Source organism: Aptenodytes forsteri, unplaced genomic scaffold, assembly GCF_000699145.1.
Source record: "Aptenodytes forsteri isolate BGI_AS27 unplaced genomic scaffold, ASM69914v1 Scaffold193, whole genome shotgun sequence".
Lineage (NCBI taxonomy): Eukaryota > Metazoa > Chordata > Aves > Sphenisciformes > Spheniscidae > Aptenodytes > Aptenodytes forsteri.
In genome coordinates this window covers 19,038,671-19,062,562 of record NW_008795405.1, presented here as the reverse complement: position 1 = coordinate 19,062,562, position 23,892 = coordinate 19,038,671, and the positions used below count along the sequence as shown (strand labels likewise).

The 23,892-nt window shown below is 45.3% G+C and overlaps 1 protein-coding gene across 1 annotated transcript in view; it reads right to left on the bottom strand.

Moving 5' to 3' along the window:
- CEP170B (centrosomal protein 170B) overlaps positions 1 to 23,892 on the bottom strand; it is a 60,648-nt gene that overhangs the window by 14,569 nt on the left and 22,187 nt on the right. Inside the window, exons 6-12 of the mRNA XM_019472512.1 lie at positions 16,144 to 16,245; positions 14,551 to 15,027; positions 10,621 to 11,387; positions 8,363 to 8,551; positions 8,060 to 8,168; positions 4,821 to 6,593; positions 1,313 to 1,562 (exon numbers count right to left, since the gene is read on the bottom strand). Of these exons, the coding sequence (XP_019328057.1) occupies positions 1,313 to 1,562; positions 4,821 to 6,593; positions 8,060 to 8,168; positions 8,363 to 8,551; positions 10,621 to 11,387; positions 14,551 to 15,027; positions 16,144 to 16,245 (3,667 nt within the window). The remainder of the gene's footprint in view (positions 1 to 1,312; positions 1,563 to 4,820; positions 6,594 to 8,059; positions 8,169 to 8,362; positions 8,552 to 10,620; positions 11,388 to 14,550; positions 15,028 to 16,143; positions 16,246 to 23,892) is intronic.

Here is a 23,892-nt window from a genome sequence, read left to right as displayed (position 1 = left end):
GCAATGTAATAAAACTGTCAGTTCATCAAAACATTCCCTCGGAAAGAAAATGCATAATTGAACTAATAAAAAGCCGTTTGATCTGCCTGCCTAAGGTGCCCCCTATCCATGCTGGTTTGGATAGAGCTGTCACCAAACGCATTCATTATGTGATTCACTTACTGTAAACAAGTGGCATTTTCCCTTTTAACTCTCTCTGACTCCTCTAAACTCCTCCCAGTTAATTTGGGAGCAGCAACGGAAATCAGAACTGCAATTACGAAGCAGACTCTGTGACCGAGCCCTGCAACGTGCAGTGCCAGACAAGTCTGAAGCAACCATTTATTTATAGCTGCTGCAACCCGAAGCGCTCTCCCGCGCTAGGAACGCTGGAAGCCAGCATCTCCCACACGCACACTTCATGCGGTACAGGTAATGCAGCCTAGTTTGAAGGCTGACACACTTTCTAGCAGCCTGACAGCAATGTTCACACAAGAAAAGCCCTAGAAATGCTGACCAAAAGCAGACGGAAGACGGCTTCCTCAGTCGAAAGTATTTCAAGTATGGCCAGTACAATGGAAGACCAGTATTTCTGGAAAGTTGGCATAACACAGTTGCATATTAGAGATGTCAAACCTCAAATGCCACTGTTTAAAAAAAGAATCTATTTGCTTTACTGCTGAGGTCCTCCAGGCAACCATCAGACCACCAGTATACAATAGGTCCCGTATCCAGGGACATCAAGCTAAGCAACGACTCGTTTATACACAGGGTCCAGACAGATTTTCTTGTTTGGATTCAATTGTGCCAAGCGAAGAGGTTTCTGCCCCACAGGGACTGCTTACTGCTGCCTCACCGGCTTCAGGCAAAGCAGCTTCAACAGTTTACCTATTCAGTCTTGCTAATCCATTCAACTTCCTCTGCAGAGAATTAGGAGAGTTCACACCAACCAGTCCTTGCACACACAGTGACTTCCAGCAGAAAGCAGAGATAAGCAGGTATAGACAGTTACACCTTTTGACAGACTTAGAGCTATGAGAGGAGACCCGTCCACAGCCTGAACAAGAAACAAACCAAGATACAATGCCCTGCACCTTGGCATTTTCTAGAGAGAAGGTACAACCAGCGCAGCCCTAGCACAGGCTGTAAAGCTCCATGAAAACCTTCCAAGTCTGAACAAGCCTATGTTCAGATATGAAGGAGAGGGAGGGCACACAAACAACAGGAGAGAGTGCCTCTCTTTCTACCCCTCCACACCTGAGTTTGATTTGAACACCAAGGAAAAGTCAATCCTTTTTCAACATGTGGGTCAATACACAAAGCCCCACCTCACCTGGCTATTTCTGCTATCTCTGCTGTTTGCGCCATGAAGTTGTAGGGGTCAGGGTGATCGTCAAAATCTTCATCGTCATCCGTTTCTCTGCCATTGTGCTTCTGCTTGCTCAGCCCAGAGCCACGTATCCTCGGTGTTTGTGTGGCTGTTGAAGTATGGGAGCGTTTGTGTTTAGGGGAGCTGTGATTTGAGCCATATTCTTCCTCCGAAGTAGAAGTGTAATCTGAACCCTGTGGTCTCCGCCTTGATGCTTATAAAAAATGAATTGGTTTCAGACTGAGGAAAGTAGTAAAGAATAACTACAAAAGGGCAAAAAGGTAACACAAAACTAGCCCAAGAGCACAAGGAAAGAAGAGTTTCTGTGCAGATTTTAAGTTAAACAGCACATTCTCACAGCTTATTTCAAAGTTGAGCACTTCTATGGCTCCCATTCACTATACAAATTTGGAGTGGGAAATTCCAATGGAAAAGCAAGACGGCTGTGTTTAAAACTCCAATATAGTAAATTATTACCACGGACTTGGCTTTCCATGCACAGAAGCTCTGTGTATAAGTAGCACACGTTTCAGACTCCTCATAGTCCCACAAAAGTCCTTTTCTAAAAAGAGCCCAATTTTCAAGCCTGCAGACACCTTTCCAATTAGCTGTGAGTACAAGCAAAAGGAGGGTTTCTTGAGTGAAGAACAGACTATAGTGCTTGGTGTTATTTGCAAAAGTCCACACCCCCACGTTCACCTCCTGCCTCACAATTCACCATTAATGACACTCTATGAGAAAGAGCATTCACACAGTCAGGACCGGCTTCAATCCCTGGAGCCAAGTGGAAGCTGCCCACTTATCCCAACCGGTTCTGCAGATCTGTAGACACCCAGGTCCTCCTTGCATGGGAAGCATCGAGATGTCCTTATTTGAAAACTGGGCTCCCGGTGTTTGCTGCCTCACTACACTCTCTATGGATACCGCTTCGTTCCCTTCCATGCTTCCGTGGAGAACGAAGACCCACCAAACACAGAACCAGCCGAGTTATTTAAAATTACAACACCTAAAAGCTTCACTGCGTTACCAAGATTATCATAACGCTGAACCACTGCAAGCGAATTAAGCCAGCATCATAGATCATACAAACAAAAGTAACGAATGTGGCAAATAAGATGCAGGTAGAAACTATAGATAGTTACTGTATAGTGAAAAAAATACTCCTAGACATCGCTATCTCAGCTGTAGCTATATGTATGTCTTGGCTTACAGAAGAAAATAAAGTTGCTCATATTCCATCAGTAGAGAGATTCATTTATTCATTCATTTATTTTTAACACAGGTTTAGAATCAAGAGGTCACCCTGCCATTGAAGAGCAATTTTAAAATAAAGCGCCTGATTTTCCATCCCTGTACGCCAAGCGAAATCAGAATCAACTCCCTCAGTACCATTCAAATTACACTGAGTAAACAAATCGTGTACACAGAGGAGCAGGGGAGACAGGCCCTTAGCGTTCAGAGTAATCCAAGTTACCAATTCTGATGTTATCTGCGCATTTCACATAAAGTTACTTCAGATGGCCTGACAATCTACTGTCATTTCTTGTCTCATGGCCAGATAGTTCCTTCTGTTCCTCCGTTAGCGAGATTAACTTTCTCCCACTGGGACAGTTGGAAACTATCGTGGTTAACTAAATGCTTTAAGAAATCCTTGAATAAATCAGCCACATCTGCCTCCTTACTCCCAAGGCTTGACACTCAATGCTTTCAAGGGTTATTGTATCATGCTAAAAAAATGTCTTGATAGCACAGTGCAATAGTTCAGTTTATCAACGTTTCAGTTTTGCTCCAGGAATGGGGTGCTAGGTGTTGATTCACTGTATCTGTAATAGCATTAGTATAGGAACACGCATCACACACTTGGTACAGCACGATGAAGCATGAAGTACATTAGTATTCTTAGAGCTTGTGCAAGGTCCACAATCCTATCAAGGAATTAGGAGGTTAGTATTTTAAAAGCAACTAATTCAGAGAAAGGATTAGCATCATCTGCTTCAACTATGCACAAGGAAAGGTGTTAGCATGCTGCTACAGAGCTCTGGAAATCAAAAACCAATTCATTTAAATCAAGAACTGGCCAACACTTATCATTTTTCTCCAAATGATTTGAAGTCTGTGGTCCAAAGGCAGAGGGAGTGCAAAGAGTGCCTCCTGTTCAGAAAACTGTGACCACATTATTTTGCTTGTTAAACAGTAACAAATTTAAAGAAGTCAATAATAGCATCATCTCAAAAAGGCAAGAGAAGAGACTGTACATACTCTTTTAGCTTATTCACATTCTGATTTACATGCATATACAAATGTGTAAGAAAAAAAATCATTAAAATAACAGGGCAGCTGGATGCACTAAAACAATCCAAATCAAAACAAGCAGCAAATAACATTTTTAGCATGCAATAAAAATGAATACTGCAAGAAGGATAATTATTTCAACTGTATGAAAATATAGCAGAAGGACACATCTAGAACTCTAAGACCCCTTACAAAAACACAGATAAATGCTGAAAATAGCAATCCCTCTCAATAGGCCTGAGAAGCCCAGCCAAAGGGGTTCTTCCTGTCCCTTTGGCCCCCTGTCATTCCTAAAAACCTAAGCAAACAGATCTGCTTTGCCACATCCACGGTAGGTCAAGGACTACGGGCATAGACCAGGACTTAGACCAAAGGTGTCGGGGACAATCTCTGATTACCAATTACTATCTTAGAGTTGTCATCTGCATTGTTCCCACATCTTAATTAAAGGCTGATTTCAATATGACAAATGATATTGCAAGGGTCTGTTGAGTGCACAGCTAAAGGGCAAGATAGCCCCCAAACCTCCACCTCGTGGGAAACACGACTGTGCAACTGCCTTACCTATGGCAAAAGTGAATGAAAACATACGGTAGCGGGAATCTCTTGGGGCAATCAACGTGTAGTGTCCAGCTCCACATTTACATTTACAGGAAGAACAAGGGAACAGCCTTCACAACACAGGGACATTTATTTCTTGTTCTCCTGTTTCAGATGCCTTCAAACCTGCCACCTTGGACATCAGCTGTCATCAACACCATTATAAGCTCTCTGGGAGCAAACTTTGAATCTTAGAAGACAAGGAAAAACAGAACAGAATTCCTTGTAGCACTGGAAAGGCATTAAATTCTACCTTTTTAACAGAAAAATGGCTAACATGCTCCTGTCAAATGGCAACTAGTTGTTCAAAAAACAAAGTCACTGAAAAAAAAGAAAAAGTAAAATAGCTATTTGCAATATCCTCACAGACAACACCACAATAATACCTTGCTGGGTATGAGATGCTCTGCTGTCTCCAAACCCACAGGAAATCTCAACCTCCGAACGGCTTGTTAATGCAGACTTTTGTACTCACCGATGCAGCACTCCTATTACTTAGATACCAATCCTTGGCAACCATGTGCAGCCTATAAATCAGAAAGAGGGCAACAGAGGAGAAACATAAAGCACAAGCACTTACTGGACGAGGAGGAATACTTGACACTGCTTGAACGGGTCCGGCTGAAAGGCTGCTTCGTGGAAGCAGCGGCTGCCATTTTCTTTGCTGCGGCTCTAACCTCTGAAACACCCGTCTTCCGATAGGACTCCACACTCCGACCCGAAAACCCCGACCTCGACTGCGCTGTCTCAGAGTCACTGGGCACTGTAAACGAACCTGCCCGTTTCCTAGGCATGGCAAGGATGTCCAGCCGGGAAAGCTTCTTCGTCTCCATGGACTGCTTGGGGCCCGGAGCGGTGGCTTCAGGGTTGGAGGCCGTTTTCTCAGTATCGACACATTCGTTGTCTGAAGCATCGCCCAGCCGGGCACGACGTAGCTTTGAGGCCCTCGTGGGCCGCGGGGTGGATAAACTGTTGGAGCGGGTGAGAACTTGCTGGATTTTCTGCACATTGGAGGTCATTTTGCTGTGGTCCTCCTTGGTGGCCTGAGTAAAGGGCTTTCTTCTGGGAACCGGCCGGGTTACTGAGTGCTCATGGTCAGACACGACCGCGTCAGAGACCGGCAAGTAGGGCAGGCTCGAGCTTTTCTCGTCATCCGTGAAGTCAAGCGACCCTCGAGCCCCAGCGCTCCGCTTCATCTGGAAGCGTTTGGTGGCCTCTGTGCGGTTTGATGCCTCCGGTGCTTGCGTTTTCCGCTTCTCTGTCAGCCTGTCCCGAGCGCTGGGCTGTCCACACTGGTCCTGGATGGACGGCGTGGAGGAAGATTTCTCCTTCTGCAAGCTCGCAACTGCTTTGCGTTTTGGGGTGCTCATTGGGACGTTCTTGCCGCTCACTAAGCTGACCGTGCTGGCGGTGTCCACGTCCGAGTCCCCTGACAAGGAGTCCTCCAGCTGACCAGCAGTTTCTGAGGGCTCCAGCTGTTGGCTTTGACCAAGTAATTTGGCTTCCAGTGCTGCCAAGGCAGTTTCAGTATCCTTAAGGAGAAGATGAGTCTCCTGACCAAAGTCCATACGGGTTGACCGAACAGCCTCTAAATCTTTAAGCAGAGGGTGACTTGAAATATGCGGGAGTTTATTTTGAGGAACACCACTGCTTGATTTATCTTTGGTAAAACTTTCCTGTCTAACAAAAGATGATGCTTCCTTTCCTGCCATGTTTTCCTCATCTTGAGGAAGACTCTGGTGAAGGGAAATAACCACTTTTCCTGCTGCATTAACGTAAGCGCTAACATCTTTGACTGGTGGCTTTCCAGGAACTGGTGTGCCAGCAGACTTGAAGGAAAACTCCTGATCCTTGCCATCTTTGTCTGCTCGAGCATGGGACACGCTCAGAGAGAGCTTCGAGGGAATCCCCACATCGTTGCTGTCATCACCAATGTAGAATGAAGTAGAAACTGGCTCACTTACAGCTCTCACGTTTGACACCCGGGAGACTCCTGGCTGCCGGCTCTCTGATTTTGTTTCTTCCCCCATCTGCTCTAGCATTTTATTGTTCTCTTTATATTTCTTGCCTTTTTCCATGCTGAAGCCATCGTCAGATCTGCTGGCATCACTGAGGCTATCTGGATCCAAGTCTTCTTGGATGAAGAGGCGGCTGCTGGGATCACCATAGGCTTCCACACAGTGGTCCTTCATGATGGTTCTCTTGGTAACCTCAGAATAGGACTCCTGGCAGACCAGGACCGTGGGCGTGGAGCCGTCTGATTTATCGCTTGGTGGGAGTTGGGGAAGAAGGCGCCTTGTTCTCAAGGGCACAGCATTTTCTGGTTCCCCAGGTTTTGGGGCTACACTGCTTTCTGAAGAGAGTTAAGTGGACAAGAATCAACTGTTGCACAACTATATGACTTATTTATTTAGGGAGAGCTTGATCCTGCAAAGTGCAAGTCCACAAAAGCACCACAAGACACATGCTCAGAGCTACACTTTTATGTAATATAAACTCCAGTAGGGCCTGACTGGTGCTCAGTCCCTCAGGTTTATCAATACAGACACTTAAGGTAAAATTGTACTTAATTCCTTTGCTGGATCAGAGTGCTCAACACCTTCCCTCTCTCAAGGTAGGATTTCGGATTCATTCTCCCATAATATACGTCTCAGTACAAGCACACACTTTAGAGGGTAACGACATTGCTGGCATCAATCTACCATAAATCAGGCCACGGGAAGGAGATGAAAAGCAATCAGACAAATCACTGCAGTGATGCAGTGGTTTAAGTGCCATTCTATACAACACAGCCCATTTGACTAAATAGATGGTGTTTTTCACAGTACAAGTTCTTGTATGATCATATCCCACAGCAAAGTCTCAGGAGAAAGACCCTATAACAATGAAGAGGCTCTGAATTAGAGTTCACCGCCCCAGCGTGGGTGGGCTTATCAGCATGGACACACTTCACAGAAAGGGCGCTTTTATTTCTCCCATGCTGCTGGCGAGGACTTCATATCTGATACAGCCTTTAAATACCTGGATAACTGGTTATTTGACTATGGTAATATTTCAAACACTCCGGGAGTCAGGTTCTCACACAGTGTGAAAACAGTGGCAATGACTTCTGAAACAAAGGTTTCTTCTAATCTTTACTGAATCTATCTATAGCTGTTGATGGCATGAAGATAATGACAAATATTTCCAACTAAATAGTTGAAAACATTTACAAAAGCCAACAAAGCGTTCTTCTCCCTTTCTCACATACCAACAGGACCACGGGGTCTGTAAGCTGTCTTCCCAGTTACGATGGGAGCCTGATCTCCTGCTGCTCCCCTTCTCCCCTCCATACCCAGTTTCCTACGCTGATCTCCACACTTCAAACCTGCCACCCAACAGCAAACCCCAGAACAGCCTAAAATTCTCAGCACAGCCAGACACAGGAGAAGCACACAAAAAAAGCACAAGTCAGCAATTAAGTCCAAGGCAGCTTGCAAAGGGCTTTCATCTGGCATCATAAGGCAGTCTAAAGAATCACTACTCAGGGCTAGTTAACACCCAAGGCCCTTATGATCTTTCTCCTTCCCAGGTGCCCTTTAGTCATGTCAAACATAACATTTAAGCACTTCTTGGATGACTCTGAAATGCAAACCAGAGGCTCTCTCCATCTTTACTCCACTGGGAACAATTCACTCTGTCTTTCCCATCCCCAAATACATTAGCTAAACCAGAAAATAAGCCACAGCCAGACGCACAGAAGCCCTTAACTCCTGCTTTTCATATCATCCTGGCTTAGATTCAGCCACTTTCAAAATGTAATGTCGGGATGAAACTTACCTGCACCTCCATCACCCTGCCCAGAGACAGATCCAGAGTCAGAGTAACTGTCCGCAAGGCTTGCCCACCTAGATACCCACTTCTGACTCCCTTGAGATGCTGCAGACATCTACAACAAGGTGGGGAAGGCAGTGTCAGAAAGACGGTTTGTAAACCAAATCCTAGCCACAAAATCTCTCCTCTCATACACACATCACTTGGTCTCCTCAAAATGGAAATCAATCTACACATCACATTTCCATCCAGACAGAAAACCCATCTACACCTCCACCATCCCAGCAAATCCACCTGGACTGCCCGTACCTGCACATCAGCCTGAGACCCACTCACAGCTTTTGAGGCAAATGCCTGGAGCAAGGGTGACTTCTGGTTAGTGCCATTTTCACTGATTAGATGCTGATGAGAACCGGAGTCATCTTTTTCGCCTTTAATTATTGGTCTAAAGGCCGAAGAGATTCTGGAAAATTCGGGTGACTCAAGAACACCAAAAACCTGAAAAGGTGTTTGCATGGGAAAGATTAAAAACCAAGAAAACAGGAAAATATTAGCCCAAAATCCAAATCCACGAAGCATTAGTCACACACAAACTATGATCCCAAAGGGCCAGAAACACTTGCCAATGCTTCCATACAAACTAAGTAAATCATTTTCTTCTCTACTCCACAGTAGCAGCTTTAAATACACTTATTCATGGAATCCCACTCACGCCCACCTTTTCTCTCACACTCATTATTTCGGTGTGTTGCCTTTAACAGTAGTAACTTTCACTGAAAAGGAGTCCCTTTTCAGCCCTGAGAAATTTAGGATGAGTGTCAGGAAAGCTATTTACCAGCTAATTCACGGAGAATTAGAAAAAGCTGGGAAAGCTCCATCTCCAGGGTCTTTCACAGACTTTAGCAGCGAGTGGGCTGAGCAAAGCAGCCTTGCACTGCCACATGAGGACCTGGGAAAGGATGCACCTCAGAAACGGGTGAGTGTTTGAGCTAGCTGGCCAGATTCCCTCTGGAGATAAACAGGCTTTCCTAGGGGGGTGACCAAGATCTATGCCTCCTAAGGGCTTGTTTCTCTTCCCTGACTAGTAGTTCAGAGGAAGATGCCACCATGGATGGTACCTAGGCTGGGCAGATCGCCATAAAGTTCTCCATTCTCACTTCTATTAAAAAAAAGTATGTGTGTGTGATGGTGGAGGAATAAAAAACAGAGTCACCTCAAAACCTCAGCAAGTCCAGAATTCATACCATCTTTCTTCCTGGACAGAAACACTGAGGTCCAGTTATTAGTTGTTTCCCAAGTGGCAGGTCTGCACTGCACCAAGCCTCTAGCGGAGTCAGGAGCAGAACTTGGCCAGCGTACCAGCCCAAGTCACACAGCTGCCAAGACTACTCCCCAGAAATAATTGTATTTTTGTGGCATTTTTCCTCATATTTCCCCACCAGAACAATTAACCATCTAATGTCAGGACTGGGGCCTTGCTGTGGCTTAAACGCCTTACCCTGAAAGCTTCCGATCACATTTCAACCAAGATGTAAGGAACAAGCATAATAAATAAACAAGGGAAGCTAGATGCAGGCTCACAGAACACTGTATACAAAGCTCTAAAGCCAGGTTCAATTAAGGCTTCCTTTAAACCTCACCATCCTCCTGCCTACACTTCACTAAAATCTTTATAGCAACTTGCCAGTTTTGTTTTCATAATAGACCGCAGGTGAAAGTTAAACCTGAAAATCAGCCAAACTTTGGTTTGCCCCGCGGTTGCTTAGTTGGGTGGGTTTTTTTAAGTCTCTCCCTCATCTCTGGGGTTTTTTTTTAGGCTATCACTCAGTTTGCAAAATTCAAACAAGTACAGATCCATCTAGGATTGCCTCTGCCCTAGACCACACCCTTCACTATCTCAACTAGCTGCCACTTGCCCTGCCAGCAAGCACTCCCTTTCTAACTAGGCACAGGCAAATACAGAACCACCTACCACTAAGGCTTGTGAAGGATCAAGAGCACCAGCCCTTGGCCTGCATTTCCTTTGGCCTACCACAGGATGCTGCATCAGTGATGGGCTGCAGCTCCTGTCTTCATAACAGCAGGCAGGAGGTGATGCAACGCCAAGCCAGAGGCTTGGAAGCAGTCCTAGAGAGCAGAGCTGCTCCCAGCCATGGCTCTTCGCAGGATCAGCCTGATCGTTATTCTGTTGTTGCCTTTCCTCTAAACAGATGGCAAGCCCACTCTTGCACTTTTGCATCCAAATCCCATTTTGGAAGCAAGGCAGCTCTTTGCTGTGGGCTTACCTTGCTTTCTTGCGCTCTGTGTTTTTTTTCCCCTGATTGTAATTTTGTTGTTTTGCTGGGGTTTTTTAAAGACCAGCCTCACAGTTTGTTGGGACCTAGCCTCAACACAGGTCACCCAGGATGATTTCCCACCCTTAACCATAAACCCCTGCTGCACCCAATTCAAAAGGGAGCAGTCCTTGATGGCAACAGCTAATGAAGTTAGGCCCTCCAGCACAAGGTGCAGAAACCTAAGCCTTCAGCCCTCAGCTCACTGGCCAGGCACAGAAAAGCAGCATTTACCTGATCTATCATTTTTCGTGCTTCCTCCACCTCTTTATCCTGCGACTCCGTCTCAATGGTGTATGTTCCCGTCTCGCTCACGCTGTCTTCCTCATCATTCCTCCTGCCCTGGGCAGACTTTACCTCCGGAGGTGGAGCAGAGGCAGGCTCTGGTTCTGATGATATAACCACGCATGGAGCTACCGGCATGGGCAGAGGAGCTGGTTTCTCAGCGCTTGGCTTCCCAGACTGAGCAGTCTCCCGCAAGTACTCGGCCATAAAATCCTGAGCCATTTTAGACTTCCTCCCAATGCTCCCGTAAGTTTTGGCTGATGCTCTGGAAGCAGAGGAGGACGAAGAGCTGATCCGATCCTCCGTCTTCTCCCTCTTGAAGGAGCTAGTTCTTTGGGTCCCGGAGGGGCTGTTATTGGGTTTGCCCGCCTGGGCCCCGAGGTGGGACGGCGGCACCACATTTCCCAGCTTCTCTGCCGGCAACCCATTCTTGCGCTTTTCGACCTTGGTCTTCAGCCCCGGCGGATCAGTGTCGCTCTGGGAGGAGTGAGCGCTGTGCGTGAAGGACTGTGATCGCTTCTTCCGCGGTGTGTCCTCAAAGAACTCTATGACAAAGGCCTGCTTGTTGTGAAGCATCTCATGGGGGTCACGCCTCATCTGGCGCTGCAGCCTGGTTTGCTCCGTCACACGTTCGCTGCCTGTCGTCGTCTCCTTCTCTGCCTTGGGCACCACGGGGTCTTCGGAGTCACTCTGCGTTCCGTCTTCATGCCTATTGCCTGGAAACAAGGTATGTAGATTTGACTTTCATATTCTCAGTTGCTGTGGCCCTGTCATTACCTCCCAGTTGAAATTTATCATTTCAGTTAAAACAAGAAAATCCTATACGATTAAACAACTCCAAACACATCTGCTGTGGTAGAGGGATTGCATCCCATCAGAGGAAATAAAAGAGAAGGCAGCTGTCTCCTGACCCCACTTTTCACAACTGGTTGGCTATCAAGTTATTAAAAAACAATTCAAGAAATCATTTCAACCCCAAGGGTTTCTGATTTTGTAGTGCTGATTGTTTTAGATACCTAATGTTTTGTTTCTTTCTTTTTTCCCATTTAAATAAAAATGATGACATTATTTTGCTATTCTGCCCAATTACTGTAGTCCAAGATCACCTCATTAGGTTCTCTGTTACAGAGCAGAAATCTCTCTGCAGGATCAGTAAATAAATCCCGCACGCTGCATCCCATGAAACCAAATCCCCATGATGAAAGACCAGATCAGTGTGTTTACGAATGCATGCACCTCTGAGCACCCACGTTACCCGCCCTCTAAAAGGGGGAAATAAACCAGAGGCTAACAGAAAAGTGAATTTGCAGGTTTCTTTCATTTTCCTGAAGATTTAAAGAATCACACCACGACACCCCCATGAGTTACACCATCCTATCACCAGCCAAGCAAAGGTTAAATCATTACTTAGAGTTCACTAAGCTTAAAGTAAGTTTATAATTATTTTCACTTATGTTAGCAACAACCATCTTTACAACCTTCTCTATGTATCAGTGATGCCTGCCCCTCAGCACCTTAGTTCAGGACTCTCAGAAAGTAAAAGTAAAACAAAAAGTTAAAAGTAAAACAAAAAACAAACCTTTTTTTGGAGAAGGAAACGGGTGTGAAGGCACACAACACGATTCAGTCAACGACCAGGAACCTGTCATCGGGAGAACGGGGAAAGAGGTCTCTGCGCTCTAGACTGTAATATGCAGCAAGATATACTGGCTAAAATACCATGTGTTTGAAAGGAAAACTGCTCAAACCTACTTTGCAAGTTCTCCAGACACATGGGTGAAGACCATTTATTACCTCGAGTTAGCTGTGAAAGATTAGAATTTAATACAAGATCCATTCAGCCCAGGAGTCAGTCCTCTGAAGAGTTTCCTAACACCCTCATGAAGGAAGCCAGCAAACTTTGCATTGTGCCCTGAGGGCTGACAAGCTTCGTCCTTGGAAGGGAAAGTTCTTAAATTAAAAGGTCTTGGCTAAGAACTCTGCTGAATGCAAAACGGTGAGGACACAAGGAAAAACACCCACCGTGCCCATGGACACCTCAGCAGAACACCATGCACGTCCCCTCAAGCTGCTAAGACCTGAACTCTCTAGTCTTGATACCAGGCTTTACGTTCACCACATTGTTCCTGAAAGTGAACAAATGTTACTAATGAACCCCGACGGTGGGCACCTCTGATCCTGAAGACCCACACCTGGTAGGCAGCCAGCGGTAGCCTCCAAGACATCTTCAAAATTAGCCCTGCCAGAAGAACACATTACACAGCTATCGCAAATGACACCCTGTCCTCTGCCAAAGCAGAGGTGGATAAACTCCTCAGGCCACCAACACTGTATGTTTTAATCAAATGTCCAAAGAGTTCATTTCTTGACATGCAAATTATGTATTAAATTACTGCAACTTCTTTCATGCCTTATGAACTGTAAAGAGGCAAGTGCAGTCAGTCTAGTATTCTTGTGCATTGCTCAGGAAAATCCTAGGATGAGCAGCAGCTGCCTAACTCTAGTTTTCTCCAAGAGGAAAGAGCAAAACTACTGAAGCACATTTCTATCCCTGACAATGTTCTCCAGCAAGTCAACAAAATCCAGTACCACAATAACAAAAAACCCGAACCCAAACCCCAAAACCCTCCATCACACAGTCACAGTAGACTGAAAATAAGACCCTAAATAATCAGGCAGGACACCTCAACACTGTTGCTTATTGGGAAGAACTAGAAACAAGCAATGGCAACAAAACAGTCCAATTTCCACGCCATGCCAAACTGTATGTGAGACCTTTTTGACCGTAGGGGCTTCTCAAAAAACTGTAGACAAAACAGCAAGTTGGAGGTGTAATAGGTAAAACTCTTCATATTATGAGGAGGTTTTTTCCAACAAGGACCAAGCAAATACTCCTTTAAGGGAAAACAAGGTATTGCTCTCATTTAAGAAGGACCTCAAGCACAAGTAGGTCTGGTAACCTTCAATATGACTTCATCAGTTAAAGTTGCCGTTCAAAACGATAGCTTTTCCAGAGGCCTGCAAGGTAGTAAGAATGCAGGAATCGGTGGTCTCCTCCTCCTAGCTGTTCAGTGCATGGCCCAAGAGAGACATCCAAGCAAGCCCAAACCTTCCAAAACACATTCAAAGTCGCATGGGAATCACATGAGTCCCACCAGTTGCACTAAGAACTGGGCTCCAAACTACACTTCAGACCTTAGAAAATCCCCAAAGAATTCCTCACAGTGACACACGTAACAGGACACAAGTCCATGAAACCTGAAGTTTTTGAACACAGCAGGATTTCAGAGAAGCTTTAGTTTAAGAGAGGAAACCTTCTTCTACAAGCACAACAATTTCCTCCATTGGTGATCATGCACATCTCAACTCTATCACCAGTCGCTGTGTCAGGACCTGTGGTCATCCGACCAAGTGGCTCTGCTCATTACAGCCATCAGGATGATCACACTTAGCCTCTTCTGGACTACAGCTAAAAAGAAAAGTCATTCCTTCAGCTAGGAGAAGCCAAGAGAAGAAAATCCACTGAAATACCTGTGTTTATCAGCCTGCCTGACCACATGGAAATTATTTTAAACATTTAAAAATCAAAATCCTTTTTCTAATCACTGTTACTGCTGAGCTGGCGTTACAGATGTAGAGGAACCAGATTAGAGTGTCCCCAGGCCAGCATCACACATGACTTCAGGGCCGTGTGAAGAGCCTGCTAGCCAGATTCAAAACCATTAACAGTTAATAAAGAAATATTCTTCATCTTGTAAATTTGGAGCAGAGATAATTAAGTCCAGTTTTCCTCAACAGGAGAAGGGTTTTTCCCCTTTATTATGCTGCATTTGAGTGGCCAACAGAGAACTATGTCCACATGACAAGACATTCACTCACCTTTAAGTGTCCTCACATGAACCGGCAGGTCACTCTTTGTACTATACACATCATCTCCTGGAGACTGCCGTCTCATCAAGCTTGGGTCATTGTGGACAAGCCAGTCAGCCACTTTGCTCTCCGCTGACATCACTTCTGTATGAGCTGGTTCCTTACTATACGGTCTTCTCTGTCTGAGAGAAAATTTAGTTACGTGGTCTTTTATCTTTATTTTACCGGGAGTACCATCATCAAATTCAATGGTGAAAGAGGCATGACTCTGTACAACGGGGGCTACTACAGCATCAACATCCTTTGTTGGGATCTCATGGACCTGTGTTTCTGGAGATTTTGATGGCTGCTGAAATTCTTTAGTTGGAATCTCAAAGTAACTTGGCTCTCTCCGGAAGGCAAACACAGACTGTTCTTGGGCATCTCTATAAGCAGAAATATTACCATTCAGTTCCTCTTCATGTTGCGTTATCTCTTTTGATCTTTCTACAAAAGGGAAAAAAAAGAAAGACAAGAAAACCTTAAATTCACAAACATTAGCTGAAATGGATTAAAGAAAAAATACAAGTTCTGTTTTAGATAGCTTTGTACTCTGGCCTTATCACTGAAATCAGCGCTTACTGCACTGCTGCGGTCTGAGCAACACCTGCTATATTCACTTTGTCCTTTCTTCCATTGCTCCCCAAAGAGAGAGCCGAGCACACACACATGCACCGTTGTATGTTTTGGCAGAACCTATGTGGTTGGTGACATTTTAAGGTTTCTGTATGCCTGGGCTGACTGTTTCACTTTGCTGAATTCACTTACATGCACACCTACTCGTCTTTCTACAGTTCAAAGGAAAAGCTTGAGTGTGCAAAGCTAATCACAGGTATGTTTTTGCTGGATCAACACCTAATTCTGTAACACCACCAGGAATAAAACCACATTTTTTCAGTAGTACCCAAACTTCTTGGCTAGAGGGTCACTTACTTTATTTCAGCCTCTTAGGAGGGCTGCTAATCACAACCCCTCTCTGCTAGAGAAGAGATACACTGGCTGTGCATCGAAATAAAAAACTTCTTTGTGCAGTAAAGCATATGCTTGATAGAAACATCAGGTTTACTGCACAAGTGAAAAAAGATGCTTCTTCCACGCATAGAGATTCACAACAACAGGAGTGGTAAGACTAAATGGTTTCCAAGGATGATGAGGTGAGAAACAGATTGCTTCCACATCAACCAAATCCAGTCAATGCATCAGCTCTTAAAGTGCCTCTTAGATAGGAAACTCCTGGGAGTCACAATGGATGGTTTATTCAGGTGGGCTGCATATGATCAGATACAGCACTGCTGTTTAACTAGGTCTCAAAACAAGCTTAGCGAGGCCTTCCTCATACATACTGAATTATTCCACAACTGCCATTTCTAACATTCAAATATTTTAGGGGAAACATTTTAGTTTTCCCTTATTCTGGTTTCATTAGCAGCAATCTACACATCGGAATGTGCAAATACAAGTACAAAAAAAAAGTGGTAATTAAAGGCTTCACACAGTAAAGATCAAAAATGTGCAGAAATTTTGTTCCCCCCATCTTCTCCCACCCCAAATCACCTCCATTACCTGAGTAATGTTCCTCTTGCCTTCTGTCCTCCTTGTTATTTGCATCATCTTCCCCCCACCAGGAGGGCTGCCCATAAAGAGGGGTGCGATATGTACTGGTCTCTAGGAAGAGGATAAGCAAATACTTTTACACAGAAAATATCAGTTTACCAGGTTCACAGAAGTCAACCACATGCCAAAAAGGGAAAAACAGCAGGGTCGGGTGAGATCATGTACCTGTTACAGTGCAGTTATAACAACAGCAAATTATACATAATAATGAGTACGTTCAGGCTTTTCTCCCCCTCCCCCCCTTTTCCTTTTTTACATTCTGCTGCAAGATGCTGACTCTACCTCCCTTCGCTGTCTTTCATAGCTGCATTTCCCAAATACTGGCTCTTCTCCCTCTCTAGCCTTATTAGTCACACGAAGTAGAAGATTTTTGGCAGGACAGCCTGCAAAACGCCAACCACAAAATTGTCTGCAACTCACCCACAATTCAGGTGAAAATCGGACTTTTGTCCTGATCCTAACTGGGAAGACTTTAGCTGTGCCCTTTCTTGCCCCACCATGCACTCGAAAGTTGTGAGGCCAGGCATTTTTTCCAACTATTCACCACTCCCACTCTAAGTGACACACATCCCACAACAGGAAATTCTTGAAGCGTTACAAATTTAGGGAAAATGGTAAAACCATCTCCTTACACATACATAATGAAGTAAACTCTTGGTCTCAAAAGCTTAAAGTAAACCAAGTAGATTCCAGAGTCGCTGCAGGACAGAGGTTTTTCTCATGGAGAAGCTTCCCCTAGAAGGGCCAGACTTTTATCATTTTCTCTGCTCAAAGATCACTCACTGAAAGATCAGGGCTTAGTTGCAAAAACTGGTACCCAAAGGAGCTGATCCACTGCTTCTCGTTTTGTCTCCCACAAAATGAGATTGTGTTTTGGCAGTGCCTTGGGCTGCTGCTGTTTATGCAACAAGTAAAAAGAATACACCTCAATTTACCTGTGGTATAGTTATTCTTACTATGTTTTTATAATAGTTTGAGAGAAGCAAATAAAGTAGCTTTTGTTCTTTCATCTAGAGGTGATAGAGACGCAAGGATAGGTCAGGGGCCAAGGTTAAGCTCCAGCTTTGCTAGCTGCTTCTGCCTCTACCCGTAACAGCCATCAGCACAGGCTTTACCGGCCACGTCTTAAACCCTGGCTCCAGCTACAGAGCCGTAGCCGGGCTTCTACCGCCAGCTGCTGCTCGCTCGGCTTGCGGTTTTAAAACCACACGCTGCTCTGTGTAAAGCAGCCCTCAAACAGCCCTGCAATTTTGCATTCCCTGCTTTAATAGGGACATGACAGAAAGTAGTCGTTAGCATAAGGGAAGTTGGGAAAGGAAGGGGAATTAAATAATTCAAAGAAAAAAAGAAGGCTGATTTTATGCTACTTCAGATGTTTTTTTTCTAGAATAGTTCAAGATATATAAGCTCATACACTGACAGTCCACAGGCAAAAATTTTGCTTTACAGATGCAGCCCACAGGCCCTTTTCAAGAGATCTTCTTCATGTTTCAAAATTAACCGTGCTGCCTCCCTTCACACTGGGGATCAAAAGAGGCTGAAAGTATTACTCTCCTTTCTGCCTAGAGTGCGTGGAAGATAAACTGTGTTGCTATTATGTAGGCGGCCTTTGAAAGTTCAAAGGCGGAAGCATTTCTCACCATGAATAAATTGGAATTGCCAAGCAATACCTTTCATAACTGAGGATGGGTAAACCACTCGAGGGAGAGGGGAAGGGAAAAAAAAAAAAAAGACAAGACCTATTCACAAGCTTGTCAATGTAGGGTTTTGTAGCCCAAATGTAGGGTTTGGTCTCTGCTAGGCTGAGACCTTCTGTCACACAGCCTAGCAGAAACCTACCACTCTCTCTTCATGCCATGGCTTGCCCACTAGACCCTCACTCCAACCACGCAGGATCTGCTCGACCAATGTCAGGCACTTCTTTTGGGCACACAGTGCAATGGATTATTACCCTCTGAAGTGCAGTATTGATCTTAGGGTTGATGGCCAAGAGGCAGTCAGGGCTGGGAGAAGGAGAACAACACTTTGTGTGATGGACAAATCCACTAACAACAGCCAGCTACGTCTGGGGTAACTCATGCCTAAAGGTCAATGGGGCACAGTGAAGGGCTCAACCCTGAAGAAATACATGAGATTTTGGATACTTGTCTCAGATTAATATGATCAATTCTGAAAGTTCATCAGTGGTTTATTTTAAGTTGCTGGTGGAACACATCCTGAGCATACTACCCTACAGATGAAATGCAAAGACCATCTCACAACCGACTCTTGCACAAGCAGCATCATTCCCAAGCATGGGTGCTGTTACTGTTTGCACCTTGCAAGGAGTTGCCTCATTACAGCTCATCTCTCCAGCACATCCCAGCTCCTCACAGGATCTCAAAGGCCCCCTAGTCTAGAAAATTCTAGTTATCTGTTCCAAGAAAATTTTGTTTCCAAGGGGACAGAAGTGAGCTAAGAGAGCTCACATCCATCCTGCAGGACAGACTTCTTCCCAGAAGCTGCTCCAGCCCCAAGATCTGTGTCTGATCTGCGTACTGGACACAGGAGCTACTGCCTTTGTCCCCCAGGAGCTTTTCTGCTACAGTGAAAAGGCAGCAAGTCAACATTGGTTAGACTTTTCTGCTGATGGGGAACTTTGGGATTACAATGAAAGCTGAAGGGAAAAAAAAGGATTTATAAAGAATAATAAGCCAGTTCCTCTGCCTTCTCAGATTTCCCCCTCTACCCTAAAGAGCCCTAATAGATGCTTGGAAATTCCCCAAATTCCCCCTCTGACAAAAGCTAGCACAAAGCCAAAACACCGGGGCACGTCAAGGAGCACTTACAGAGAGCGCATCAGGTTGGGCAGTGCACCGACCTGAGGCCACCAGGGTGGGAGCCACTCCGTTGCACTCACTGCATTGCGGCAGAAGGTCCCTCCTGCCCCCCTGGGGCATAACACAGAGCTCGTGGCCCCACCTGCAACACTCTGTTACAGCACGTGTAACACATCTGGTCACTTCTGTGGGGTTTTTTCCATTCCTTCCCTCTCCCAGCCTCCACAATAAACAGGAACTTCATTCTAAAGACTGCAACTTCATTCTAAAGACTGCAAAAAGCACAGATGGGAAGCCGAGGAGTCAGTATCTTGCTATTTGGCGACAGTTTCAATATTTTAAGAACAATTAATGTTTCCACTGAGCCTTTATATTAACTTGCATTTTGAATAACATTATCAAGTGACACAGACACCCTCATTCTCAGCTACTGCTCAAAGTGGCCAGATCCTGAGCTAGAGTAAAATTTCCCTGACTTCATAAGAGCTACATGAATTTGCTGTCCTGCTCATGTCAGAAGCTTCTGTCCCTTCTAATTTGCCAGCACAACTGACCTGACGCCTCTCCCGGCTCCAGCTCTAACACAACAATATTGTATAAAAAGGGGAGGGGAAAAAAAAAAAAGGCGCGATAGGAAGGCAGCTAAGCCAGATGGCTGTGACAGAAGCAGGCCAAGGAGCAGCTACATATGCAGTTGTGCCAGGGGGACTTTGCTCTTCGCCAGCTAGGATGCATTTTGGGTAGCAACCTCAACCTGAACCTGCAGCATCCAGAGCAGAGCATCTGCCTGTGTCCCAAGACAGGCATACCACCCTGAAGCCACCACCTGTCTGTTATATTTTAGTGTAAGATGGAATCTCTTGCAAGAGCAGAGAGACTTGGGGCTTGCCTGAGTCAGCGGTGAAGCAAGGAACACCAATGAAAACTAACTGCTCAGTCATTTTAATGACATGGGACTTCCTCCAGTTGACGGCAGCTAGTTACCACTTCTCTCCACTCCACGCCAGGCTGCCCAGATGGTGCCAATTCATTTAGACATATCTCTGGGCTCATCAATTCAGGCAGACAGCCCAAAAACCATCCCTTTAGATAACTGAACTGAGGTCAGCACAAGCATTCAGCCAGATAAATACTGAGCTACCCGTGACAGTGTAATACAGGGAAGACCACTGACATACACATGTTCTGCTCCTGGATTTCAGTCTTTGGGGCAGTCACTCAAAAGAAAAAATGAAGGCTGTCTTAGCGCAGAACAAGGGAGGTCCATTTGTTTATCAAGTCTGACAAGAACGTGGTCTGTTCAATTAATACAGAACTACTGACGACCTGAAGGACAGGCACCACAACGAGAGAAAATAAGATGTGTTACAAAGGATGTATTTATGGAGAAATGAATCACACAGAACAACACTAGGGCAGGACCAAAAATATAGTCCAGGTGATGAAAGGGAAAGGAGAAAGCCTGTGTTAATGCTGCTTTCTATCAGCGAGTGGGCGGAAGAGCTTTCATGACAAGCACACAGTTCCCACTAGAGAGGGGTCTAATTTCCCTTGAAGGCATCCCCTGTAGTCAGGACAGAACTGAGGGCTGCGCTTCGCCCAGGTCCTCGCAAAGCTTCAAACCGTCACGACAGAGAGACAGACAGCAATGGCAAATTTCTTTGCTGACAGAAGCACACGCAGCTTTGAAGCTGTCTACAGCAAGTCATAACAAAAGCATGAGAAATCCAGCTTGCTTTAAACCAAACTGGTTTTGATTCATTATTAATAACAGTAATGTCCATCTTCAGAAGATGCAGAGTAGGCTTCTTATGGCAGAGGCCTTGGGGGAGGGGGAGATGATCTAGCTATAACATTTTAAAATTAATTCCTTACATCTCTGGTTTTTAACCTCTCTCCAAAATAGAGAATTCAGACCTAGTAGGAATAACCATAAAGCAATTCTCTGACTCTTTGCTGCAGTATTTATTTCACATGTGCATGGCAAACCTAAACTCTGGTCTTTTGTATCTGCTGTGAACATACACAGATCCCAGAGGCTTTCAAATCAGGCTGATAATCACAAATTTATTTGTATCAATTACATGGTCAAACCTTTAACATGCTGCAGGTACCACCACCCCAGCTCAGACGAAAAGCAGATACACCACCACCACTCCTCTAAATTAAAGGCTAGGGTAGAGCTGTGTGTCTAAATAGCTATTACCATGATCTCATGGGGAAAGCAGCCAAAGACCGTGGAAACCACTTCACAACTGGGCACAATTCCCACTGCCTCCGTCCACACTGCCTGCTGACCTCAGCCCCGGACACCAACAAGACTTTCAAGTCAGCTACTCTGTTGAGAGGACTCCCTAATGACACTGACGCTAACCCGGCAAGCAAGGCTATTTCACAGATCCTGGAAGAAGCTCAAGTCCTGCTCCTGCAGTCGGTGATGCCCATTTCAGCTGGATGCTGTGGGCAGCCTCCACCCCTGGAAACTCACACCTGCAGCAGTTACTCAGAGGTTAGTCATCAGATTCGGCATTATATCTAGTGCCATCAGCCTGTGAGGGCTTTAAAAAAAAAAAATAAAGATCAGCCTGAGGATTAACTACACATTGAGAACAGAAGACCAAAATAGCTTATCTCATCCAGTACCTCAACCCAGGTAGCAACAGATGGGGACTGTGACAGTCTTAAAATCTGCTCAATTCAAGGCTGTACCTGGCCCCCTGATCACTTAAGACTTTAAACATGAGAGCCGATGGCTATTTTTAGCACTAACTAGCTGAACTGTGGGCACTTTTCTTATTCATATCCATATCCAACCCACAGGGCTTACCAAGCTCCTTGCCTCAAACATTTCACAAAGACTGATGATTTTCTGCTTACAGGCAACATACACCCAAAAGCTGCAAGTTCAACAGCATAAAGACTAAATGGCTGAGCTGTTTCCCATTCACTCCGCTGGATCTCTTTATCCTCAGCCCCTCACCTCCTCCCATTTCTAAGCGGCTCTAATTGTTCACATTGTTTTGTTAAACCTTTTCCCTGAAAGCTTGCATTCCCTCTGCCTCTTTTCCACCGGGCCCTGGGAAGCAATCCTTCTAAAGGCTTTTGTCACCCCAGACCTTGCTTTAATTAGTCAATGCAAATTCCTAAATACCTACAGGCTTAGCAAAACAGCTCTTTCCCCAAAGCCTCTTTCTGCTGCCACTAAGCAAGCCCACTCCCCATAAGAATACTACATTCTTCTTTCCACTAATCATTTTAAATTGTTGCCACTCCTCCGAGCAACCAAGGAGAAACTGTGCATGTGTGCAGCTGAAGACAAGGTGAATTAGTCACATTGCAGATGAAAAAGGGACCCACTGATCATTCTGCTCACGTGACAGAGATGCTTTTTGGAGAGTGAGGCGCTGATTTAACGCTCAGACTCCCTCCCTCGCTTCCACAGGCTTCAGTCCAATCCAGCAAAATACCTCCAACAGAAAGTCCTGAATTATTCCATCTTTCAGCGGGGTTAGCAGCACTTCACAGATTTCTTTCGTATCTGTCCGTCAGTCACACTGCATGTGACATACATCAGCACTGGCCCCCAATAAGTTCTCACAGCCCTTTTTGCCTTAGACTTATGGTCTGTGCCCACTAACGATGACAGAAACGTAATGTAGGTCTGCAAACCACACGCTAGAGAAATGGGTCACCTTGCTGAAGAGTCACTCAACATCCTGACTTTGAAGATGTTCCAAATATCAACCACTTAGGCTATATAGGTTAAAACCAACCAGTGTGTATTTTGGAAGATGGCAAGAATAAAAATGTGAATGTTCATGCAACCAGGCAGCAGCAAATGCAAACTGGTTCCAATTACTGGCAAACTGGCCCAGTTACTGGCAATGCTTTTCAAGAACCCCATGCCCCTTGAAAGGCAGCTGGAGAGCTCTCCCCCCAGTGAGGTTCACCTCTTCTCACCCTCCACAGTGTCATGGTTAATCATCACCAACTTCATCCCTTTAACTGCACGCTTGTGAGGCAAAGTCGTAAATGCCACATCCATGGGGGAGGGCGACACAAAGACACAGCTAAAGCAACACAAAGAAAGGTTTTGCGGTGCAGAAAATGGGAGTTGGGCACACGGGTGCGTGCGCATGTGCTTCCATGCACAGCTGGAGGCAACGACAAGACCAGGGAGAAAAATTATGCTGTTTTAGTACACTATGTCAGCTTAGAGGGATTTTCATAAAGACAATACATGGGAGATTAAGGTCAGCCAACCCACTCCAATTAGTTACCAAGAAGCCTTAATGGATTTACCCAAAGTTGTACACTTTTCTAGAAAGCTGCTGTATCTATCTCTAGGTCACCTCACCCAAGATGCTGTCTCACTCTTACTTGGTCATCCTCTTCCTCCTTCCTCCATTCACCTCCCTGCTTCTTCCTCCAACAGACACAGTGGGCAGTCTCTCTGCTAACCCTAAAGCTTTCCAATCGCTCTGCCATCCTGGTGCCACAAGACCACCACTGGCAGTCACCCGTCACTGGGATGCTTTAAAACCATATTTGTTCCTCCCGTGCACCATCAAGCTCTAGAAGGCCACCAACTGATATCTGAGCAGAACTGGGGAGAGACCTGCCAGGGCAGTATGTACAGGAGGTAGGAAGTTGGGTGAGATGGGCGAGACAAAACTGCTGGGGAGGTTTTGGCCCACCATGATGGGGAACAGGGACGAAGCAAGTTTGACAAAGGGTCTTTAAAGGAAGGCAGCAGTGGGTAAAGAAATGGAAAACAGAGGGAATTTTTCAAATGGAGAAGGTTTGCAGCTCGGGAACAGTGAACCTGAAGCAAATGTCTCCCAGTTTGGCAGTCAGTTTCAATCCCACATATTGGCAC